The following is a 19,709-nucleotide window of genomic DNA, read 5'->3' as shown; positions in this document are numbered from 1 at the left end:
TGTCTTTCCTCTGCCAATAGAGTACAGAAAGAAAAGTTCTCTCTTCTTCTCTCTCCTGTCTCTTCCCTGTAGTACCTTTATTTACGTACCCTGTTAAATCTTATTTGATTCTTCTTCCAAAGCCCCCAGCCTCTATCTACCCGTACTAATGCTTCTTCTTTCCAATCTTATTTGCATTCATATTATCCACCCAGGTGGTACGCCAATAAGAGGTAAGAGTGCTGAACTGACGTTCACAGAATGAAAATAATACAAATTCATTCTTGCTGTCAAGCCATCTGTACATCCCCATTTTTGTCCTGTTTACAAAGACTGACTCCCATTTCGTTCATATGGACCCATCCTCCTTATTTGTCCTGGTTTTGGTTGACTAAAATTGCATTTATCATTGTGTCTATGCATTATTTACTCTTTTGTGTTCTTGTTTTTTTTTTTTATTGTTTTAGCTCAGTTGTGATATGCTTGCCCTGGCTCTAATAAGCATATACAATGACAATTCTTTTTTTTTTCCAAACTATATTTTAATGCTCATTTTTTGTTTTTGTTTTTTTTTTTTCCTTTTTGGCCATAGCCAATCATGTGTCCCTCTTTTTTGTCCAACTAAAACAACGAAGCATTTTTCCCCCCTTAGCTGTTTCTTGTTCAGCACTAAAAAAAAAAAAAAAAACATGCGCAGATGCTGTGGAATCATGCTGAAGACAACACTGCCTCTCATTCTGCGTTTTTCCTCCCAAAGACTTCTTTCTATCTTTGCAAACTATTTTTTTTCCATTTCTTCTGTTTGCTTTCCTCTCCTGTACCTCTACAAAAAAGCCCAAACAACCACTTTTTTGATAAAGTTTCTACGGTGCTTTTTTTCCCACCTCCCTCTTTCACCTATTTTTCTTACTTTTCTTGTTTTTTTTTATCTTTTTTGATGTTTTTTATTTTTTTTTCTTCAGGGTTTTGGGAAAAGGCAAACTGTAGAGTCTGGCGAGGACCTGATTGGCTCATTTTTGCCGTGTGACATGGAGCGGGAGAGTTGTTGATGCATAAAGCCATTTTTCTTTTGAGTCATGTGACACCACACTGCTGATCCCATTGGTGGATTTTTATGGGTGTCTTTTTATGGCTTAACACAAGCTATAGCAGTGGTTGGTTATACTTTCTTGTTGGCTCAGGCCGTATTTTGAATTTTGTCTTCTAATACAATTGCATTTTATTTTTCAGCTAAGGGTTGTCAGAAGGTTGTAAGTTGTGCCGACATACATTTCTTGCCAAGATTTGCATGTCACACCTTTTGTTAGAGGGTTCTATGTTGGTTTTGCCTGAATTAATGATTCAATAAACATTTTTTTCCAGATTATCTGAGCGGCACAATTTTTTTGCACATGCTGCCGCTTCTTTTTTCTTTTTCCAAAGATACTTCACCCTGGTGAAGTCCAAATTATCCTGTAGGCTGAATATTACAACTGATCTGTGATTGAATATGCTAAAAAAATCATACCTAAATTTTCTTTTTGTTTTGTTTTTTAAATTGTCCTCCCTTGTTACGCTGCTTTCTTATACTGTAACCTCTTTTGTTCGATCCATGTTTCCCTGAAGCAGAATCACTCATCCCCATAATGACCAGTCCAGTGACATGTTGTATATTTATGGGCTTGCCCCTCCTATTCAAAGTAAAAATCACTCGTTTGGGTTTTTTGTTGTCATTGGCGCTAGGCATGGGTCGGTATGATACTCTCACAGCGACGAGTAAAATAATAACAAGGCTTTCCGGTATCAAGGTATTCAGACAAAGATTGTAAACAAAAATGTGGAATTTATTCTTACTGCTGTAAAAATAAGCAGAACAAATTACTTTAACACTTATATTATTATCTAACATTTATTTGTTGATATTTTGAAATTGATACCTAGATTTAGGAAAAAATACAGTATAAATACATTGTACATTTTTACACACAAGTATTTATATAAGTATAAACAACATGGGAAAGTCTGGTCATCACTGTCCACTCAGAGGGGAAGAATCTATTACTCTAAAAGCAACATAAAAAGTCTGATTAAAAGAGCTGAAAAGGTTTGTGTGAGCAAGGTGAGCTACAAACCTCAGTTATACCAGTTCTGTCAGGAGGAAAAGGCAAATGATTGTGAGAAGCTTGTAGAAGGAAAACATTTGAGCCATGTTTAAAGGGCAATTCTATTAAATACCAAGCAACTGTATGTAAACGTCTGAATTTGAAGGAAGTAAAAATCTTTAGATTATGCAGCATAAATGATTGTTTTTTGCAATGAGAAATTTTTCTAAAGACCCACATTTGTTGGTCATGCAAGCAAGAGGAAAATTTTGTAGCCTTCTTTCAGCCAGCTGGCTCTCAGTGTGCAGGAACAGCTGCTTTTAGACTGTAACCTTTTAAAACATTTGAATACCTTGACACCAGAAACCAGCCCATGCCTAATTGGCATTAAAATTAGCATCTTTTTTACACAATCCAAATTATTTTTTTACTCAGAAAAAGATTAAAATTATAAATTATTATTATTATTGCTATTAACTACATTAGGGGAATACTGTTTTTTTTAGTTTCTTTCTTTTCCGTTTTTTGCTTTATTTTACTGATCATTTGTTGGTTTGCTACTTTGGCTCTGATAATAGAAATGATTTTTGTTGTATTGCAATGTTTTGCATAATTGCAATTTGCAATTTGTCCATCTGCAATGGGAACCCCCATTTGACTTGATTTATATGATAACAATAGGCGCAGAAAAGTCTAAAATCTAATGGTTCTGAAGCAAGAACACACCAGTTAACCTCAGACATGAAAGGTGAATGCAGAAGATAAATTTTGCTTATGATCCAAGTTTACCACATGCATTTTGTTACCCCCGTTTGCCATTCCAACTAGGAGCCCTGCAGATAGAGCACAGCGAGGAACCGGACCAGGGGAAGTATGAGTGTGTGGCAACCAACAACGATGGGACTCGCTATTCTGCCCCAGCTAATCTTTACGTCAGAGGTAGGAAACAACATCCATGTTTGCTTTAGCCAAACATTAGTATCACATTGACTTTAAAATTTGACAAGAAGCGTTTAAATCAATACATAATCTGCAAGGGTCCGTATGTTTTGAGGTCAATGTAAGTATGCTCTATTATAGTTTATTTTCTGTTCCTTGCACTCAACTTACCTGCACTGATTTGAACCTACAGTATCTGCTCTGTTATGTGTTTCTGGTCCATTTCCGTTGATTATCCCTAGCCTAACACCAGTGACGAGACTGCTTGCAGCATTTATCTACTAATTGGTTTTAAAAAGCTGACTGCCGGAGTTGGTGGAGGGGGTGAAAGACCTCCTCCATCAGCTCCAGCCATGAAAATATCCTTTTTTTTCCTTTCTCCTACTGATAAACACTAAGCCACCTGTAATCCCATTACTGAGGATGCAATTTAAGAGAATCAGGAAGCTGCATTTAATTTTACTCTACACATATTTTTTTTTTCAATATATCTTCAAGTTGTTACCGTGCAAACACCGTTCATGCGGCAGCCAAAACAGAGCTGTTGAATTTTACCTCAAATTATCATTTTCTCTGGGCAAACAGAATTTATTAATTAGTTTTACCTCACTTCAACTGAAGCTTTATTTGAATTTCGAAAACAACAAAGCCCAGTTACTTTCAGATATTTTCAAATTCATTTTAAAAGGGCTAGCAACACAATGTATTCCCTTAATTTGTGTAGCTGATATTCATAGACATGTTTTCAATATTAGGAGCTTTCGGACCGCAGTTCCACAGTTCTCGTCACCTTTTAACCCAGTTCAGAGACTTTTCACTGCAAAAGCTGTGGCAGTTTACAGCTTTAAATCTGGTTTTATTAGGCCTTCTATGTCTACCCTATCAATGTGGACTTTCCTAGCTCAAGAAAAAGCTTGAGATGTCTCAGGGGGCATTAATGTTACATATATTGCTTTCGCAGTTTTGTATTTTGACAGTTTTCTTTAGTATGTAATGGAGCCATTTGTAAAGTTCTCTGTCTTAAACAAAATGTTTTTGTTTCAAACAGATGGGTATCCTTTTATGTGAGATCCAAATAAAAAAAAATGTAGGCCATTTTTTGATTCTAACTTGATAGAAAAAAAATAAATGGATACATTGAACAAGAATATATGTATATACAAGAAAATATTTATATACAAGAAAAATGACAAACTTTTACTATCCCACTTTTACTCACCACTACCCATTCTTGTATTAGTTCGGTGTGGAATACCCTAATTAAACGGCAGGAAAAACACGTTTGTGTACCTGAAGGAGACAGTGTGGTGATTCGTACGTGATTGACATAGCCTCCTAATGATCATCAACCAATCATTACATGGCCATAGAGATCCTTCGCAGTGTGAAAGCAAACAAAAAAAAAAGTAGTTCTGTTTTGGAGCTATCGTTTCTCATATACAAAAAAATCCAATGGTTATTCAACACAATGGAATCATAATTTTTGTCTCTGGAGCATGTCTGCATGCTGAGGAGACAATTGGGCCATATAATTCAGATGTACTGGACATGGGACAAATCAAAAAGTTGCAGGACATCAGTACCCAAAGGCTGGAGCTTGAAACCCCTTGATTAGATACAACGTGGGTCAGAGTGAGTAAATACTACTTTCAGCACTGTTGAGGTGTTGCTGTTGGTGTTGCGGAGAAACACAGGGCTCCCTTCACTTAGGATTTAAGGTCCTCCAAAATGTTTTCCGCAGCATTTGAGCACCTAAAACATGGCCTTCTTACTCTCTGTATTTCCCTTGTTTTTCTCCTTTCCTTATTTCATTTTTGTTCTGCATCCACACCCCTACATCCTTCAGAGCTACGAGAAGGTTGGTGTGATTTTTACTTCTTCACCAAGTTACGTTTTATGGGAATCAATTTGCCTTATTTCCATCACAAAAAAAACAGGAAATCGCATCTTCAAGACATTGAAAACGACATTCTTTGATTATATTTGCTTTTGCCTCTCAGCATATTGTTTTTTTTTCTGTTGCACATTCAGTGTTGTTCAATCTTGTTTCTGCTGAAACTGTCCCTGGCTCTTTGTCAGAATGCATGACTGTCCAACAGGTGGTGCATGTTTACTTCCTAGAGGCAGAATGGTGGGAGGTTGATATTTGCATCTGCTTGACTGTCTATTTGCATGCTCCCTTCCTAACTTTTGACACCCAGCCTCTTAACATCACAGTGTTCCTGCTCGGGTTTACTCCTAGCTTACATGAGATCTGACCTGAGGAAACGGACGACTAACTCTGCCTAACCCCATTCAGACATCTCCACAAGTGTTGTTTCCCATAGATAAAAATCTGTTCAAGAATTGGCACTATAGTCTAACGCCAAGCTATAAAAACAATCCCTCTCGCAAAGATTATACACTCCCTTTGATAAGCACGTTACTGCTGGAGAAGTCATGAAAGAATGCATTCAGACTCTTATCCACAAGTCTTAACAGAGGTAATGATATTCAAATGAGCAGGATAATATTATGTCTGTGGGAAGTGCAATCCAATTGCATATTAATTAAATATTGAATGAGAGAAACGTTGTATTTAATAATGCAGGCAGTTCCCTTCGATCTCCTCTCTGGAGAGCTACCTCCCGCTCCTCAGAATGGGCTTCAAGAGTTGGCAACAGGAAGCACATGCTGACATTATAGCTGAGTAAAGTGAACACATCCTAAGGTTAGAGGAGCAGAAATTAGAGGAAGTTATAAGTGATGTGAAAAAAAAATTCACTTTTTTAATAGGTCTACTTAAAAGCACATTATGAAAGCTGGTAGTAATCCACCTTAAATGTCACGAGCAGTAACACTGAGGTCACCTTTAAATATGAACCTTTTCTTTAAGCTTGTCTGTTTTGTTTGCTCCTGTGTACAAAATTAACTTTTTATTGGTGACAAATCCTAATCAAAAGAAGCTGCAGGAAAGCAGCATGCTTAGTCTGTTTTTTTTTTTTCTTCTCCCACTTTGGACTACTAAGACCATATATTAACCATATTTAGAACAATTTTCCTCTTTAATTTGCTAAATCCTTGAACTCTTTCATTTTGCATTATACAAACCCATATTCCTGTTTGCATGATGCACTTTTGCTCACCTCCAAAAGTCCTTGAAGTCACTTCTGTGTCCATGATGTTATACAAGTTTTGTCCAGTGTAACTGATCTTTTTTTTCTGTGGAAGACTTTAACTATATGCATCCACTGTTGCAGTCAAATGTTATGCATTAATAAACACCAATCAGTATCCATATAGTTCGCAATTACAGCACATTGGATTCAGATAAAAGAAAAATTAATCTTAATCATGCCAAAAAAGCTACAAAGGTCAGCTGATCTTCAAGATGTGTCTCGAGTGTCTCATGTTCTTTTCACGACACAAATGTTTTTCCTGGAATTCTTACAATCGTGCTTTTTTCTTTTCCATCACACTTGCAGGAGTATTATCCTTTACTAACACTTAAACAGTTAATGTCTTATATGAGGCGGTTAAGTCTTAGTGCCTACATTTAGTAGAAATCCAAATTAGTTGGTCCTGGAGGCTGAAGCCAATGATGTGTTTGAGAAGGGGCCAAGATCAGGGAACACTTTCATTTCTCAGTACATCTCTTGCAGGTTGCAGGTTTTCTAATCTACAGAATTGTAGGTTTGTTTCCAACCCTTGTTGTTTTTTTCTGCAATCACTTTTCAGCAATGCTAAAGGGAAAATGCATAACATTTGACCGTCCTGTTTTTTTTGTTTTTGTTTGTTTTGACTAAGTTTAAAAAGAACACGCACAGAAAATCACAGGTTCTCATTGTAATATGTGCTATTCTAATGTTTTTGTAGGGTATGTGCCTGTGTTATGTAAGGATCAGTGGGAAACCTTTTTTGTCAAACAATTGTTTCTTTGTATTCAACTGCCTGGCAACATGTTCACTATATATCTATATGAATACGATGTTGTATTTTGTGATGGTGCTCATGTTGGTGTTCACCCATTCAACACTACATCTACAGCTTGAAAAGTGCTTACAATGTATTTTTCATTTGTTATATGAAACTGCTTTCATTTGAATCCTACAGATCAAAGCTTATCGTCGTGATACTATTTTCTTGTCTATTAGTTTTTGAGCAATCTAAGTTTTTGAAAACTGTTATGAAAGATACGTTTTGTTTTACATCCATTTTTAATCTTGGTTTACATTCTAATACTGGTTATTTCTTCTCAGTGCGGCGAGTCCCACCCCGATTCTCCATCCCACCGACAGACAATGAGATCATGCCAGGTGGCAGCGTGAATATCACCTGTGTAGCTGTGGGCTCGCCCATGCCGTACGTCAAGTGGATGCTGGGTGCCGAGGACCTCACCCCGGAGGACGACATGCCCATTGGACGGAACGTCTTAGAGCTCACAGACGTGCGGCAGTCGGCCAATTACACTTGTGTCGCCATGTCAACACTTGGGGTGATAGAGGCTGTAGCCCAGATAACAGTAAAAGGTAACCATGCTTTCACCGTACTTCAGTTTTTCACAGATTGATTTACAGCAGATATATTGTTAACCTTATATGTACAAAACATGTTTTAATAAATGGCCACACAAAGCATAGCCGCAGAGTTGGTTAGATAACATCATAGGTCCACTTAAAATAAAATCCCAAACAGTAGACCAACAACAGAGATAGGAAGTTAAGTTTAGAGTCACGGACTCTGATACCAATCATTTCAAAATGCTTTCATTAAGACAAGAAATATAGCAGCAACATAATGATAATATAAATCCTAATTTTCATCATTTTAATGTTACATTATTTTTTTATTTATAAAAGGATTTTGTATACAAGCTAGAAAATATTGCATTTTCACAAAAACAAGCTGTGTAAATGGTATAAGCCAAATTAGCTGAAAGCCTTGAAATGAATAAACAATTCTAACAAGGTTGTTTTTTTTGTTTTTTTTTCATAAATTTAGCACAATGTTTTGTTAAGATTTAACTAAAATTGTGATAAAACATTCAAATCTATTATGTTATAATGGTACAAACCATTGTGTTACATGTACAACACATAAAGTTAAGTCTGGGTACGGAAGACTTTCAATCTCAAGAAAATATCCATGAAGAAGTGGGTGGAATTTTCTTTAATCTGGGGCCTGTAGTTCAAATTGCTGATGATACTGTTATTTGTTATGTGCTAAGTTACACACAAGGAGGGTGACTTTACCTACGTTTTGATCCACGAATTGTTTGTAATTTATGGTTAAAGATGTGGCAGCACAAATAATTTGTTTGGAGAAAAATATGAAATGTGGGAGTCCATGTGAGCAGTAACGTTGGTGACATCTTCAGCTTTAGGTGGAAAAAAGCAGTATCAAACCAAAATCTCAATAAACCATATACAATGACTTATAAAAAAAAGTAAATGATATTAAAAAGCCTAATCATTTGGTAATAGGCCATTGTCTAGTGACCTGTTTAAAGTTTAAATGGTGTTTCTAGAGTAAAATAAAAGGAAGTAGTTGGTCTTTAAAGAACACATAACTCTTTAAAGACAAAGAAGGATGTTAAAGCTTGCTCTTTTCTATGGGAAAAATATTTTTTTCAGGAAAATAAAAACGTTTTAAAAATGATATAAGTTACAAACACCAGATGTCACAGGGCATGTCCCATTCTGGAGTGATCCTAATGACAGAGATTCTTCATATGTCACTTTTCAGAATGCTCAAAATATTCATAATATTCATGTACCAAGAATGTAAACAGTTTATCTTGCAGCTAGTGTTTGTTATTCAAAAAGCGTACAAGTAGAGACTACTGTCAGAAACGTACCCACCACTCACTGTCGAGACAAGTCATTTTCAAATCCTTTCATAAAGCTGTAGAAAAACTCTGGCACCAGGCTGGGTACATATGATACAAGCTTAAGATTACAGTAAAATGCTTATCTGTCAGACAGAGAACTACAAAGCAACAAGCTCTCTATTTCTAAAAGGACAGGTGCAAAAAAGTGCGTACTGTTTGGTGAAGAAATGGTAACATTTGTCCCTTGAATGATAATCCAGATAGCACTGCCAGATTCAGATGTACACAAGGGGTAAACTCCAGCCTGCAAACATGCTCACAGCTTTTTTTCTGAGACAAAACATATAGATATTAGTCACAATATAACAGTGTGGCAGAGGCTTCCCCCAGTAGTCTGCTTCAGATGGCATATAAACACGATCTATTGCTCTGATATCTGTGTAGAATTAAAGCAATAAATTTACCTGTTTAATTATTAAAGTGATAAAGAGAAATCTAAAGATTAACAGCAACAACAACAGCAGCAGCAGCACAGTAAAATGCTAAACACAGACGGTACAAGAATCTGGGGCTTCTAAAATAAATTACAGAGATAAAACCTTCTGATATTTGCCATATATTTGTATTTGTATTAGTATTTATACTATAACTATCATTGCAGCACTACCCAAGGCTCCTGGCACTCCGGTGGTGACTGAACGCACAGCAACCAGCATCACGCTGACTTGGGACTCTGGCAACCCTGAGCCGGTGTCCTACTACATAATCCAGCACAAGTCCAAGTACTTAGATGACTTGTACAAGGAGATAGATGGCGTGGCCACCACCCGGTACAGCGTGGGAGGCCTTAGCCCCTACTCCGACTATGAGTTCAGGGTGGTGGCTGTGAACAACATTGGGCGAGGGCCGCCCAGCGAGATCATCGAGGCCAAAACGGCAGAGCAGGCACCCAGTACTGCACCAAGGCAGGTCCGTGGTCACATGATGAGTGCGACCACGGCAGTCATCCAGTGGGATGAGCCGGAGGAGCCAAACGGGCAGATCATGGGCTACAGGGTGTACTACACCATGGATTCCAGCCAGCACGTTAACCTCTGGGAGAAGCAGATAGTTCGGGGATCTAACTTTGTCACCATCCAGGGCCTCATCCCAAATAAGACCTACTACATCAAAGTGTTGGCCTACACCTCTGTGGGTGATGGACCCCTGTCTCCTGAGCTGCAAATCATCGCCAAAACTGGGGGTGGGTTTGCTTTCATTTTTTTCTCAAAATGTGGCAGTGTTTAATCAGTCTTTAAAAAAAAAAAATTATAATGTTTACCATCATCATTTGTACCTGCTTTGACAAGTGATGATTTAAAGTTATTCTTGTGTATAGACGTCTGCTCTATGGAAATGTGGTTAGATGACTCCATTAAACAATATTTATCAGCGACTCAACAAAATAACTGTTAAGATGTAATACAAAGTATAAACAATTTACAAAAAGTAAGATTTAAGTTTTTTTTACTAACCATTTTTGTATTATTCATGAAAATACTCCAAAAGAAATACCAAAAGAATGAGCTGACATGCAAGGGTTCAAGAAGACAAATCTGTTGGAAATGGTTTGTATACAAAATGGAAGTGGGAAGGGATAAAATGGTAAAAAAGTTACATTATCTTTAAAATATAAAGAATGTTGGTAAATATATACATTTGTTACTTTCTGGTACGCATCCTCTAAGAAAACAATGTAAAGAAAGCAAAATTAAACATAATATACTGCATGACTTATAAATACACTGCTCAAAAAAATAAAGGGAACACTCAAATATCACATCCTAGATCTGAATAAATGAAATATTCTCATTGAATACTTTGTTCTGTACAAAGTTGAATGAGTTGACAACAAAATCACACAAAAATCATCAATGGAAATCAAATGTATTAACCAATGGAGGCCTGGATTTGGAGTCACACACAAAATTAAAGTGGAAAAACACACTACAGGCTGATCGAACTTTGATGTAATGTCCTTAAAACAAGTCAAAATGAGGCTCAGTATTGTGTGTGGCCTCCATGTGCCTGTATGACCTCCCTACAACACCTGGACATGCTCCTGATGAGACGGCGGATGGTCTCCTGAGGGATCTCCTCCCAGACCTGGACTAAAGCATCCACCAACTCCTGGACAGTCTGTGGTGCAACGTGACGTTGGGGGATGGAGCGAGATAGGATGTCCCAGATGAGCTCAATCGGATTCAGGTCTGGGGAACGGGCGGGCCAGTCCATAGCTTCAATGTCTTCATCTTGCAGGAACTGCTGACACTCCAGCCACATGAGGTCTAGCATTGTCCTGGATTAGGAGGAACCCAGGGCCAACCGCACCAACATATGGTCTCACAAGGGGTCTGAGGATCTCATCCCGGTACCTAATGGCAGTCAGGCTACCTCTGGCGAGCACATGGAGGGCCGTGTGGCCCTCCAAAGAAATGACACCCCACACTATTATTGACCCACTGCCAAACCGGTCATGCTGAAGGATGTTGCAGGCAGCAGATCGTTCTCCACGGTGTCTCCAGACTCTGTCACGTCTGTCACATGTGCTCAGTGTGAACCTGCTTTCATCGGCGAAGAGCACAGGGTGCCAGTGGCGAATTTTCCAATCCTGGTGTTCTCTGGTAAATGCCAAGCATCCTGCATGGTGTTGGGCTGTGAGCACAACCCTCGTTTGTGGACGTTGGGCCCTCATACCATCCTCATGGAGTCGGTTTCTAACCGTTTGTGCAGACACATGCACATTTGTGGCCTGCTGGAGGTCATTTTGTAGGGCTCTGGCGGTGCTCCTCCTCTTCCTCCTTGCACAAAGGTGGAGGTAGCGGTCCTGCTGCTGGGTTGTTGCCCTCCTACGGCCTCCTCCATGTCTCCTGGTGTACTGGCCTGTCTCCTGGTAGCGCCTACAGGCTCTGGACACTACGCTGACAGACACAGGAAACCTTCTTGCCACAGCTTACACAGAAAGCATAGGTACTGAGAAATGTTCTGTGGTCCCCACTTGCAGAACCACTCCTTTATTGAGTGTCTTGCTAATCGCCAAAGATTTCCCCCTGTTATCTATTCAATTTGAACATCATGTGAAATTGATTGTCAATCAGTGTTGCTTCCTAAGTTTGATTTCACAGAAGTTTGATTTACTTGGAGTTATATTGTGTTGTTTAAGTGTGCCCTTTATTTTTTTTCAGCTGTGTATAAAAAACAAAAGTAATTGCTTTGAAAAAAATCTGTAGCCAATATATTGCTGTTCGTACACAAATACAAATAAGTCAAAACGTTTCTGTACAAGTTTTCTTCTGCTGTCATTTCTGTTGAGAAGTATATTTTCCCTACAGTTTAAGAGAACCAATGTGAGAATACATTCCAGTTTTACTGTATATTCTTTAGTTTGATCAAATTACAATAACATAGCTTTAAAATGAGTCAAACGTTTAAGAAGAAAAAACATAATGAAGCTTTTATTAACCCTGAAATCTTTTACAATGGAGCTATGGTCATCAAACGCAGAGCACAAGCTAAAAATAGAGATATTATTAGGGAGTCTCTTGCAATAAAAACAGGTGTTGCAGAGTTGGTGGGTCGCAACATGCAGCAGCAAGCAGAAGCAGAGCTGACTAGGTATTGTGGAGAACCTGGGATTTACAGTGACAGAAACCTCTGTGAGCTGTATCTCTTGCACAAAGATGATAAAACTGATATCCCTTCAGCCCCATCCATTCCGCTGTTTAGTCCACAAGCGTGACCAAAATCACAATATATTGCACATAATGTGGATCATTATGAACTCATCTTTTTATTTCCAGTTCCCTCCCAGCCGACTGACTTTAAAGGAGAAGCCAAATCAGAAACAAGTATTTTGCTTTCATGGAACGCTCCGGCACAGACGGGACTGGAAAACCAAGTGACCGGATATGAACTAATGTATAGAAAGAAGGATGACAAAGAAGAGGTAATTACTTACAGTGTTAACAGTTGACATTTAAAGTCTGCTTGTGCATAAGAATTATTCTGAATATATCCAGATTTTGAATAACAATAACAAGGCGGTTGTGGTTTTTAATAGTTTTTTTAAGAGTTGCTTGTTAATCCTTCTTAATAACTTACAGTACTGTTGTTAGTTTAACTCTGCTGTAATTAACAAATTGACAACTTTTCTTTATAATTTCTTAAGCATTTTTATATTTGAGTTTGAAATTTGCAGATAATGGGTGGCAGCAGTTACTTAATTTTACTTTGTGTTATGATTGCAATATTTGACCAATAATAAAAACAATAAGGTGAAATTAGTTTTTGTGTTTCAACTGTCTCAGGTAATTCATTTTGACAAATTATGCGTGTAACCCTGCACCCTTTTAAAGTTAGCTCCTTAAAGTATTCAGAATCGGATGATATATACCTTAAACCTCTTCCTTGTTAACTGGCACTGTTAAGATTGCGTAAAATGCCTTTAAACATAAACACAATGTTTATTACAAGGGTGTCTTCTTACCCAAACTACATCCAAACTGTCATTTCATTTCATTTAAGGCTCAGTGATGAGCCGTTTATAGTGTTCCTTTTAGTCCCAGGGTCCCTGGAAGAGAAACAGGACCACAACATCACATTTCCACTGCCATGCTTAACAGGCATGTGGTGGTTTTCCACATATATTCATCCTTTGTTTTACACCAGAAATGTTTGTTGGCTCAGTCCTGGTCTCATCTGACCAAATCACACGGTTCCTGCTTGAGCAGCAAACTTTACGCTACCAAAAACAACCATTTGCCATAAAGTTAGCATCTGATGATAGTTACGGAGACGAGACCAAAATGCCACCAATTCCTGCAGTTTTGTAACGGCAAGCTTTGAACATTTTTTTACCTGCTTTGTTTGTCACAGTTCCAGTTGTGTGGAACTTCATAATTATTGCTCTGGCGGAGGATATGAGCAAGTTTAAGCAAGTAGTTATTTTTTAGTAACCTCTGTCACATCTTATTTACACTCCAGCAGAAACAGGAAGTCATGGATTGCAGAATAAAAGTCTCTCAATGCTCTGATCAAATTAAAATAGCAAAGTATAAGTAAGAAAAATGTTCAGTTTTATTTATATTAAAGGAATTGTTAGTGGTGCCAATAATTGTGCCAACAAATATTTTTTTTTAAGCTTTTTCTGTCCTAAATTATACTTCCATAATATAAGATTAGATCATTTTTAAGCTTTGCACACATGTATCCTTCCTCCAAGTGTCTGCAGTTGTTGGACTCAGTCCATCATGACAATCTTAGAATTATTTTTACTGATCTCTAAGGTCTTACTAAGCTCTGTTTTCACATTGGAGGGGAGGCTGGTCTCCTCTACCCAGCAGAATGCTAAACCACTGACAATACCTAAATTATAAAGCTATTCTTGGAATTCAGAATCAGAATCAGAAAAGCTTTATTGCCAAGTACGTTTTTGGACATACAAGGAATTTGTTTTAGCGTAGTCGGTGCAATACAATACAAATTAAACAGTATAAACATATCTACAATATAATATAAATATATGTGCACAGTTTTAAGTGAGTGAGAGTAAGTATAAAGCAGTATAAGATGCAAGAGCAATACAACAGTGCAGGTGATCATTGTGCAAGTATGGCAGTGCAAGTAAAGCAGGAATTCTACCTACATACCTGATAAATTACAGTATATAAACCAAGGATGTTAATCTGCTCGCTCACAGAAACCTCATCCTCCTAATGGTCCTGAGGGTCCAACCAGAACTGGGGGTACTTCAGGCGTTGAGAGTTTCTGTGTTAAAAAAGGAGAAATCAAATGACAGAAAACTTTCTTCACAGAAACGAATCAGCTTTGAGCCAACAACCACATACCTGCTTAAGGAGTTGAAGCCCTTCACCACATATACTTTTCGTCTGGCCGCCCGCAGTAAACATGGAGTTGGAGCTTACACCAGTGACATCTCTGCGGAAACTCCACAGACACGTAGGTGTTCTTCTTTATCTGACCAAGTTTGAATTATCTGGGAAGACACGTATTTTCAAATGCATTTTTCTTTTTAGTCCAAACATGTCAAAAAGACAGAGATGTCAGTCATCCTTTTTTGGATAACTTTGTTTCCCTTTTAATCTCTGATGCATTTGAAAAATTTTTATATCTAAGTTTATGGATTGTAAAAACAAAAAAAGCTGTGTGACATAAACCTTTTAAAAGGCTGCATATACACTGCAACTAGGCTTCCTTCAAAATCAGAAGCAAGGTTTACAAAACCCCTCGCTCCTATGCTTTGTTGTGCACAAAACGGTTTTGAGTAAAATTGACCCTCAAGTCCCTGAATTATTTATGTGAATGCCCACATCTGTGTCAATTTTAGAATAATTAAAGGGATTGAAATGGAGCTTTGGAAACCTTGTCTCCTGACGCTGCACTGCAGCCAAACAAGGAGAGTAAGTAAAGGTTTAGATTGAGCTTTCTATGTAGCTATGTTTGATGGAGACAGAAGGTTAAATCTCAAATTTGTTTTTCTTTTAATTTGCCATTAACATTTAACAGAGTAAACCTTCTGAGTTACATAAGCATAGAAAGCTCAAAGCAATTTTCTAGTTATACATACCTACCCTAAAGACCTCAGATTTATGTAAAAAAAAAAAAGTAAAATTAGACATTTGTGTTCAGCAATTTACTCCAAATTTATTCTGCTTTTTGTCATGTTACAAATCAGTTCGCAGAATAAAAAAATAAATAAATCAATATACCAGATTTCTGGTCTGAGTTTGGACTCTTAGCATAAATCTGAGGGGTCTGAAAGTCAGAGGCAGGTAATCAGGTGGGTACAAATGCTCAGAGATTTAAATCCTGCAAAGATATTAAAATAAACACATGCATGCCGATATTATCAGAATGTAATGAATCAGTCATATCTCCTTGCTAAGTTCTCTGTTGTACAGTCAGGCTTTTACCACAAACCAACAGTCTTCGGAAAGGTTGGTGACAAATACCACATTTTTTCCTTTTTTTAAATTAACTGCAGCATCAACCTTTATGTTTTTGGATTGATGGTAACTGCTTGCAAAATATATCTTATTTCAATTCATTTGAAGTTTTTATCTCAAGCTATTTATGAAGTCAATGAAAAGAAGTTTTCTGTTTTTATTTTTATATAAATATATTTTTTCACGACGAAGGTAGGTGACATCTGGTAAAGCTGTCCTTTTTTCAGTCATTCCATTCATTGTAAACGTACATATATTTGTGTTTTATTTCTACCTTTGTTTCTTATTATTTGTGATTTGAAGTTTGTTTTCTTTATCCATAAGATTCCTTGTGCTTTTTTCATTTCATCATTTTATTTTCCTTTTCCCTTTTTCTTTCAATTCTTCCATCATCATCCTGATCAAAACCAAAAACCTGAACCTCCTTTACAAAAAAAAAAAAAAAAACAACAAATCCAACTCAATGAATGGCCTCAACCAACAAATCTTAATCAAATGACAACAAAACGGACCTGCTGCCAAACCGCTTCACTGTCCAGAACCTACTGCCCCGCCTCAGGATGTAAAGTGCCACAGCCCCAGCTCTACCAGTATTCTGGTAAGTTGGCGGCCGCCGGCTGTAGAGCTACAAAACGGGATCTTGACACAGTACGCCATTCACTATGCTGCCACTGAAGGGGAGGACACCGCCGCTCGCCAAGTCTCCGGCATCCCTCCGGAGAGCTCCAAGTACCTTTTGGAGAACCTGGAAAAATGGACTGAGTACCGCGTGACGGTCACTGCCCACACGGATGTCGGAGCAGGACCTGAGAGCCTGCAGCAGCTTATCCGCACGGAGGAGGATGGTATGTGTTTGCTAAAAATAAAAACAAAAACTCCAAGCTGCAAATCCAGCCTCCCTTTTCTAACCTAACCCCCCCCCCACCAGATACTAACAGCATATATCTGCTGATACCTCTTCTCTATTCCCTCTGCCTTCTTCTGAAATGACTGTGACCACTCGATACTGTCAGCCCTGTTCTGGAAAACCGTTTTTTTTTTTTATCCAAACTGACTCTCACAAGCACATTTTTTTTTTTTTTTTTTTACACTTCTCGCTGCTTAATTTCAACACATGGTATGGCATTTTCAGCTTCGGGCCTCTAACTTCCAATCCCAACTGTCTGTTTTTTTTACTTTTTCATGTATATTTTTTTAAATCCCTGAATCATGACAGTGGGAAGAACAAAATGTGGAAGATTTTTCTTTTTAAAGGCCGTTGTCAATATTTTTGTGAGTTCATGTGATGGTAAATCATTTTTTTTTTTTTTTTAATTTTTTTTCTTACATCATAGCCAAAACTCTTCTTGTACTTCAAGCTTATGAAACTCTTGAAGTCCCTTTTGGCTCCACTTTTCTATTTTGACAAAACCCATTTTTATGCCATGGTTTTTAGAATCCACTCGACCCAGTTTTAATGTTTTACAAGATTAGGTCAGTTGTTGGACCTGTTTTTGCTGTTTTTTTTCCTTCCCTCCTTACCATTGTTGAAATAGTTCTGTCATGCAGTGCTTGTTGCAGTTTTCTGCACTTTTGTGCTCTTTTTTTTTTTTTTGGTCACTGCAACATTTTTTGGGGCGGAGTTTAATAAGAGGGTGAAGCAAAGATGGGGGTAGGGGGGGTTCTCTATAATTTTGACCTTATTTCTTTTATCCCATGGTGTTCCTCCAGTTCCTAGTGGGCCACCTCGTAAAGTCGAGGTGGAGGCTGTCAACTCTTCATCAATTAAAGTGATTTGGCGCTCACCGGTGCCCACCAAGCAGCACGGTCAGATCCGAGGATACCAGGTGCACTATGTCAGGATGGTTAATGGGGAGCCCACAGGACAGCCAGTCATCAAGGACATCCTGATTGATGATGCCCAGGTACAACAACACCCACCACCACCACAACCAGAAACACACACTCTGCCACCTAATTCCTCAGACACATAATACTTCTTTGTCTCACTCACCTCCTCACCTTCAAATGGCCAAGAGCAATGTCATTAACTATGTGCAAAAGTCTTGAGTCATCTCTCATTTCCTTACAATTTTCTTCCAAGTGGTGTTTCAAGATTGCACCTCTAGATTAGATATAAAGAAATTAGGGAGGGCTTAAAACTTTTGCACAGTGATTATTTTAAGGGCTTTTGCAAAAATACTTGTTGGCATTTTGTCACTTTACATTACATCTACAAACTTGAATGTATTTTATTGGGATTGTATATGATATCCAGCACACGGTGACGCATAGTTGTGAAGTGGAAGGAAAATGATACATGGTTGAATGTTTAGGGCTGTTGTTTTCAACAGGTTCAACCTCTGACCAGAGTTGCTTCTTCTGATGTAAACAGTGGTTTTCCCCTTGCTCGAGGAAATTAACAGAATAGCTGGATTTATATTGAGATGAAGTTACACATAGACTCTCTTTACTAATCCGGTGACTTCTAAAGCCAATTGGTTGCACTGGATTTTATTTTGGGGTATCAATGTGTAAATAGGGCTAAATAGAAATCTGTGGCACGACTTTGCAGATTTTTATTTATTGGAAAATTAAAAAACCATTACCACTTCACACTTATGCGGTACTATGTGTTGGTCTATCATTTAAAATTCTGATAAAGTACAGGCTAATTAGGTTTGTGGCTGAAAAGGTTTAGCCAGTATGAATACTTTTGCCAGGCAGTACGTGAGATCAATGTTGAACTCCACTGATTTTAGTTGAGTTGACAAACACAAATCATGTATATGTTAATTACTTTTGCTTCAAATAGTCTTCCCAACAAATATTTGGTGCTTGTCTTTACAGATAAAAGGAGTTTGAATTTTTTTCTCACCAATCAATGTTTGTGCCTCTGATTATCTGTTGTCTCTGTTCTGTCCACTCTTCATTATCACACAGTGGGACTACGATGATACAACTGAGCATGTGAGTATCTAACCTTTGCTTTCTGCTGCTTTTATCCTCTACATATCACTGTCCTACTAGGGATTTCAAAGATTAACTCTTCTTCACATCTTATTAAACAGAAATTACAGGTTTAGTTAAAATGGTGTATACACACCTGCCAAAATGGCTGAGTTTTGTGACTAAGACCTGGTCTCGTGATAAATCATTTCAGAACTTTTTTCATCTTTAGTGTGACCCATAACCTGCACAGCTTAACCGAAAAACAAACATAAATAATAATTAAATGGTGTTAACCTAGTTGCATTAGAGAGCACACCCATAAAATATTTTGTTGGATCAACTTTTGCTAAAATACAGCATTGAGTCTTCTTTAATTGACACCTGTTATCAATTATTGCAAATCTGTACTAAGGTTTTAATGAAATGTATTAACTTTATACATTAGTTTACATAGAGGTTACAAAGGATCAAAAGGGTTTGAAGGATGTCCGCTCACCAATGTGTACAAAGTGTGAGTTTAATCTCATGTATGTTTTCAGGAAATGATCGTCACAGAGCTGCAGGCCGAGACCACATACTCTATTACGGTTGCAGCCTACACGACAAAGGGCGACGGTGCACGCAGCAAGCCCAAACTGATCACCACCACTGGCGCTGGTAATCCAACCATCACGGAAAAAATGAAAACCGGATGTCAGTCTCTTTCTAACTTGTCTGTCTTTAGGCTTAAAGAGGTCATGAGGCTAAAAGAACTTTAAAAAATAGTAACAAAAGTAGTCCTCTTTTCTCAATTGTTACACACAGCATTCTAATGGTACTATCACAAAAAAAGCTAAAATAATGTAATATATGGATGAGTGCCGTCTGTGATTTTTAGAGTTCCCTTAATAAAAGTGAGAAGTGACGTTTCTTTATTTTCCACTCCATGAGTTTGCATTTGTCCCAAACAGAAATATTGAATTTCTT

General features: G+C 37.8%; 1 protein-coding gene across 37 annotated transcripts in view; it reads left to right on the top strand.

Moving 5' to 3' along the window:
• Window positions 1-19,709, top strand: part of LOC124880267 (receptor-type tyrosine-protein phosphatase delta-like) — a 622,546-nt gene that overhangs the window by 549,228 nt on the left and 53,609 nt on the right. For 16 of the 37 annotated variants that reach the window (XM_047385265.1, XM_047385260.1, XM_047385277.1 and 13 more), the window contains 11 exons: window positions 195-212; window positions 2,889-2,999; window positions 4,846-4,857; window positions 7,238-7,507; window positions 9,470-10,051; window positions 12,648-12,793; window positions 14,661-14,805; window positions 16,352-16,657; window positions 17,523-17,716; window positions 18,735-18,761; window positions 19,283-19,400. In XM_047385265.1, the coding sequence (XP_047241221.1) occupies window positions 195-212; window positions 2,889-2,999; window positions 4,846-4,857; window positions 7,238-7,507; window positions 9,470-10,051; window positions 12,648-12,793; window positions 14,661-14,805; window positions 16,352-16,657; window positions 17,523-17,716; window positions 18,735-18,761; window positions 19,283-19,400 (1,929 nt within the window). The remainder of the gene's footprint in view (window positions 1-194; window positions 213-2,888; window positions 3,000-4,845; window positions 4,858-7,237; window positions 7,508-9,469; window positions 10,052-12,647; window positions 12,794-14,660; window positions 14,806-16,351; window positions 16,658-17,522; window positions 17,717-18,734; window positions 18,762-19,282; window positions 19,401-19,709) is intronic. The other 21 variants (XM_047385268.1, XM_047385288.1, XM_047385273.1 and 18 more) reach the window with 10 other exon arrangements.

Source organism: Girardinichthys multiradiatus, chromosome 14 (assembly GCF_021462225.1).
Source record: "Girardinichthys multiradiatus isolate DD_20200921_A chromosome 14, DD_fGirMul_XY1, whole genome shotgun sequence".
NCBI lineage: Eukaryota > Metazoa > Chordata > Actinopteri > Cyprinodontiformes > Goodeidae > Girardinichthys > Girardinichthys multiradiatus.
Note: the sequence above shows the minus strand (reverse complement) of the source record. Positions and strands in the feature narration are given on the sequence as shown.